Source organism: Petaurus breviceps, unplaced genomic scaffold (genome assembly GCF_028583685.1).
Source record: "Petaurus breviceps papuanus isolate PSGF00001 unplaced genomic scaffold, PetGlider_PUasm1.0 90919, whole genome shotgun sequence".
Lineage (NCBI taxonomy): Eukaryota > Metazoa > Chordata > Mammalia > Diprotodontia > Petauridae > Petaurus > Petaurus breviceps.
In genome coordinates, this window is record NW_027187378.1 from 35,969,277 (window position 1) to 35,975,276 (window position 6,000).

The 6,000-nt window shown below is 41.5% G+C and overlaps 1 protein-coding gene across 1 annotated transcript in view; it reads right to left on the minus strand.

The window, feature by feature from the left end:
- Positions 1–5,693, minus strand: part of CHRNB3 (cholinergic receptor nicotinic beta 3 subunit) — a 43,170-nt gene extending 37,477 nt beyond the window's left edge. The window contains exon 1 of the mRNA XM_069075387.1: positions 5,187–5,693. Within this exon, the coding sequence (XP_068931488.1) occupies positions 5,187–5,241 (55 nt within the window). The 5' untranslated portion in view covers positions 5,242–5,693. The remainder of the gene's footprint in view (positions 1–5,186) is intronic.
- Between the last annotated feature and the right edge of the window lie 307 nt (positions 5,694–6,000).

Sequence of the window (6,000 nt, forward strand, 5' to 3'; positions counted from 1 at the left end):
GACAGCAATCATACATGTTTATCACACATTTAGTTAAGATATGTGCAAATAAGTGTGGGATCAAGTGTGAACTGGCACAAGTTGAATCTTAACGCAGACGTGATCTGCCACACCACTTGTCAGTAGGTGTAGGCTCATGACACAAGTGACTTGTGTCATACTGATTGCTCTATTGGAATATGAAATGTGTAAACTTGAAGTCAACCAATCTTTGTGCAGAAGTTAAAAGCCCCATAATTTGTATTATATTTCTCAATGTCCTTCATTTTGGTAAGAATGCTACAATAAGGTGGTTTTTAAAAACCCTATCACTTTTTAAAAATGGAAATAACTAAAGAATGATTACAGTAATCATTTAAATTTTTAATGATTACATTTAATTATAAATTTTTATTTTTCTAAAAGTTTTTTTGGGGGGACTAATAATTTAAAATATTTTAAGTAATTTTTTTAAAAGGAGGTATCTCTATAATTTGGAAATTATTATCTTAGGGTTGTATGATTTGAGAGACTCATGATAAAAGACATCAACTGGTAGCTAACATTCTGGGAATGAACCTCTCTGAATTTAGGTAGAGTAGTCCTCAGATGATAGAAAGGTAATCTGTGTCTGGGAATGTACTTGGAGCTTTTACAGCTTGGTAGAATCTACCAGAACTTGTGCCTTACTGGTATAGCCTTTGAGAACCCAGGGTCTGCTCTACACCATGAAGAGGCATTAGAGATTCCCAATGCCTGGTGCATAGTTAGTAGATGCTTAATAAAATGCTTGATTGATTGGAGGAAACTTTAGTCAAAGCTGTCAAACCATTTTCCTTCATTTTTGATTCAGAGAGTATAATCACCATGGTAATCCCTTTGCCTCAATTTCTCCCTATGATCTCCCTGTCTGTATTAGGAAGCACCCAAGCACACCCAGGATAGCCTGCTAGAACAGGTTCTTTGATCTGCTTTTCTAAAGAAAAGACACCTTTAAAGGGTTTAGGGTTTTACTTTAATTAACAGAGAAGTATAGATAAGTAGAAAGAAGTGAGTATTCAAGAAAGAATCCAACAGATAGGGCTCCAACTGTCTAAACAAAATAATATAACCCTCCTACATATACCATCAGACCCAGAGAGCACCAACATCTGAGTAGTTGGGGCTCTTAACAAACTCAGAGTCCTATCCAGGGAATCAAAAGGTAATTTTCGTGAACAAGCCCTCAAAGCAAAATCTCACCTCAGAATATATATACACTTTCAACGAATAGGCTCAGAACCAGAAGGCATCACAACCCTCCTGGCTCAGTGCCTAATTAGGTTAGTACCAAAGGGTGTGAAAACTTTCCTACAAACAAGCCTCCCCATAAGCAAGCCTCCCTCTAAGTGAGCTCCTCCTTAGGCAAGTTCCTCCCCCAATGGGCTCTTTGTGACTCAGGATGTATCACAGCTGTGATTGAAATACCTGTGTACCTTTAGACCTGGGAATACGGCTCCTGTTCCAAGGGAAAAGGGGACACATGGTCACATAGTCCTATTAATGGATATGGAAGATCTTCCTATTCCATTAACATTACACTGCCATGTTTCCCCATGCCAGAGTCATAACTAGGAATTCTTATACCTGGGGAAAAATCAGTTGAATGTAGTGGGGAGCTGGGCAGGGCAGAAATGACAATTCAGGTACAACTGGGAGAGGCAACTGACCATCCCTTATAGAGCCTGGATGTTGCCCCTACCAGGATTGGAGGGAAGATGGGCCCTGGGAGAGGGCACCATGGGGATGGTACCCTATGGATAGAAGCCAAGGAATCGTTATGGTACCCAGAGGCATTGAACAGTGAGGGACCTAAGAGTACAGTTAGAAGTACAGCAGTCTGGGGTGGCTAGGTGGCACAGTGAGTAAAGCACTGGCCCCAGAGTCAGGAGGACCCGAGTAAACTCGGTTCCAGACTCAGACACTTAACACTCACACAAAAAAAAAAACTAGCCGTGTAACCTTGGGCAAGTTACTTAACCCCAATTTCTCTCCAAAAAGACAAAAAAAAAAAAAGAAGTACAGCAGTCACCACCAAGAAAACAGTCTTAAGTCTGTCTTTACTCCGGACAGTCCAATGCTTCAGAAAAGTATAATGTTTAGCTATGAATTAAAACAATGAACCATCTCTTGATAAACCGGGGATATCCCTTCTTGTCTCCATTCCCTATACACTAAGCTCTCCTTCCTTCTCCTAATCTGCCCTATATCCGAGCTTCATTTTTACCTGTTGGCTAATTCCTTTAGGGCCCAGCCTGGCAAACACCCAGGTAGGCAGCTCTCCTTCCTCAGGAAGCGAGCTCTCTTCTCCCTCTAGGGAGGTTAGAGTCTGAGAAAGCCCTTGGACTAAAAGCACCTGCTCCCTCCAGCAGGACACACCAGGGCTCTGAAGGGCCGGCGAAGCTGCCAAGTTTTTCTCTCAGCAGAATCAGAATCAGGGAACTATTGAGCACACAGCCTCAAGAAGCAGTATGCTGTGGGGCAGAGTGGGTCCTGAGGGGCATGCCAGTGCTGGCTAACAGAACCCCCTCTATTCTTGCTATCCAGCAGGGATTCGACCAGCTTGGCTGCCGTTTTCCCCTAGCAGCCAGCTGCTTCTGACTGATGAGATGGTTATGGCTAGTTTTTCTTTCAGTTTTGATTCTGGTAACCTTAGGAACTTTAAAGCCACATGGTGTGGTAGTGGATAGAGCTTGGGCCTTGGAGTCAGGAAGAGCTAGATTTGAAATCTGCCTAGCTATCGACACTGGGTAAATCATTTTCCCTTACTGTGACTCAGTTTCTTTTTCTAGTAAAGTGAAGGATGAATTCCAAGGTCTCTTCTGGCTTTAAATCTATGAAGTCTATTCTTTCTCTGACAGACCTCCACCTCCACCTTCTCCTGACCTTCTCACCTAGTCTTCTTTCACCTTGGACTCCAGCTGGGAATCCCTTCCTCCCATAGATGAGTTTTCGCTTTATTTTGCTGGGGTCCAGTCCTCCACACCACTTCCCCCCACCCCTTCTAGCATCTTTTTATGTGTTAGAATATAAGCTCTTTGAGCAGCTTGACTGATTTACATGCTCTTTGTGTCCCCCAGCTGAAGACAGGGACTGACACACAGTAAGCTCTTAATAAAGCTCCCAAGTGCTTTGTCTATCTTTAGCTATCTCCCCTCCTCAGTTTCTTTACATGTAAAATGGGAGAGGGTTGGGTGAGCTAAATCAATTTAGGTTCCTACACTGTGTGTGTGTGTGTGTGTGTGTGTGTGTGTGTGTGTGTGTGTGTGTGAACTTGGGTGTCCTCATCTCACTCAGGCTGGAAGGACATCAGCCCATCATGGGCTCTATTGACTAATCCATACTGATCAACATGGAAGCTTTGATCTATTTCATTTTTCTGACTTGGATCAATTCACCCCTCCTTAGTGAAGGTGGCCTTCCACTCCTGGAGGCTCACTATTTTGGCAACAGACTTAAGTGAGATCACCCGGTTAACTGGCTTTAGCCCTACTGTGGCTCTGAACTCCTGAGCTCAGTTGATCCACCAGACTCAGTCTCCCCAACAGCTGGGTCTGCAGGCCTTGCATCACTATGCCCACAATTCTATATTGCTCTGAAACTTTTGTTACTACATGTATGTAACAATGTCAGACACTACCTCAGATGCCATCTCATTTGGAAGATCTTCCCTTGGTCCCCCTATCTAGAGGAGATCATTCCTTCTCCAGCTCTCTCCTGCCTCTCTGATCTTACCTCTTGTTTTTTTCTCATTCTAATTCATATAATAGATAATGTTTATATGTCTCAGACCCCCTATTAAATTGTAAGCACCTGAGGGGCAGGGACCATGCCATTTTTCATTTTTGTATCCAACATGGCCCCCCTCAAACATCAATGGTTTGTTGATTTGAATGAATACAGGGACTAACCCCAGAAGGCAGTCCCTTCTTCCATCATAATGGATTACATTTATATAGTGCCTTAGGGTTTACAAAATTCATGCTGGAAAGAGATAATCAAGGTATTTCCCTAGCCTGCTGAGATCAGTAATAATGACTCCCGTCCCTAAAATGTGCCTATGAACCATTTCTAATTCTCTTATGTAACACCTATTGTACAGAGGCATCGAGGTAAAAAGTATGTTTGTATTTTCTGCTATTGCTAGCTATGAAACGATTTTTTTCCCTTAAAGAAAAGAAAGAATCTGTTTTGTTTTTTTTACAAAAAAGATAAACACTTAGGATTTTAGGTGAAACTGTATCAGAAATGCAAATAGCAAATTTACCTTAAAATCCACTGCCTTTTCTTATTTTGAAGGGCCATTATATAGCAAAATGAATACAGAAGTTTGCCAAATTTGATGATGTTTGAAGCAATAGAAAAAGTGAATTCATTTTAAAACTCACAACGTTAGAATGTTCATATTGGCCTCTCTTTGTTCTCTTTACTCTTTTTCCTTCTTTCTCGCTTTTCTGTTACTGTGTATTCCTTACTCTTTGCCCCAGTGTTCCTCTGCTTTCAATAAATATATGTGTACATAGATGTAATAACAATAATAGGAGAAGGGATTTAAACCCGGCTCTTCCTGACTCCAGGTGCATCACTTCATCTTTATCTATAGACACATGAATGTATGTGTACACATGTAACAGCACCCAAACCTGCTTCAGATGTTTACACAGGTCTAAAAATAGATCAAGATGCCTACTTCCATGTTCTTACATAGATGGAAACAGTCAGAGTCAGTAAATAGGTTTTTGCACCCAACATATCATGCCAGCTTTTGGATGTCCAACTCTTTTAGGAACTTTTAAAAACTTTTTAAGTTAAGTTTAACTGAAGAAAATGTATTATTTTTAACATTCTTTAAAGATCTTTTAAAATGACTTTTTAGCAACTTTTTGCCAGTACATCCTATCCCATTAAATTATCAGCTCCAATTTAAAGGAATACCATGATCCCAGATGTCACAGGGCACCACAGAAGTTCTTAGAATTCTGGAACAACTGATGACATCTTAGAAACATTTAGGTTCCATGACACTGGCAATAGGATCCACACTTAACAGCTGTCATTCAAACTTCCTGGCAAATACATTCCAAGCCCCTACCAAGTTGCCTCCTGCTTCCTTCTTAAACCATTCTGCTATCCCACCCTGGGTTTTATAGTGAACAAGTTGTGCTTACCTGAGGGGCTCACAGCCAGGATGAGGAAGACTGTCAAAAAATCTGGGAACACCATGATGTCTGTCGGTTTTAGGAGGGCAGTCTTTTTCCTTTTCCCAAACCATAAATTCCTTTTCTAGAAAGGATTTTGAATAGAAAGTACAATCATCCCCAGTTAAAAGAGGAACACTTGTACCTGAACAGATGGGTAAGAGGAATTCAAACCATATCTCCCATCAGTCTGATGCATCTTAAAGCATATTTCATTGATTTCCAGGCAGCTGTCACGTCCTCTAAGTATCCCTGGGTCCTAACTCCTGACTTATTTATTTGCTCCCTCACAGGGCTCTGCTGGGCAGTAGAGATCTTGTGAAGTTAGGAAATCAGCTGTATCGTGAGAGCTGGGAGGGGAGTCACAAACCATCTCGGGATGTTTTGGTTGTAGCTGTCCTAGAAGAAGACAAACAGCATCACACACGTTCTTCCAGGAGGCCTGGAAGATATGTCCCAAGTTGTAGTGTTCTTATATTAGCTTTTCCGTTTGAACTTGGGTTTTAAAAATAACTACTAGGTGTATGAGAATATGTTTAATGCTGTTCCACACTTCTGTAAATCTCAAGGATTTCTATCCTCTAGCCCCTTCCCTGAGGTTCCCCATGATCTAGCCATGGTCCATTGCATTCCTCTTTTCCCAAAAGGAAACTGGGTGATATTTTCATGCTTTTGAGAAGGGGAGAATGATGATGAGGCCTGTCTGCTTCATATATTTCCAATTCTCACCTACTTCAGTGCAGGAAAGATGCATCTGAGTGCAGGCACTCAGGGAATGAATGTT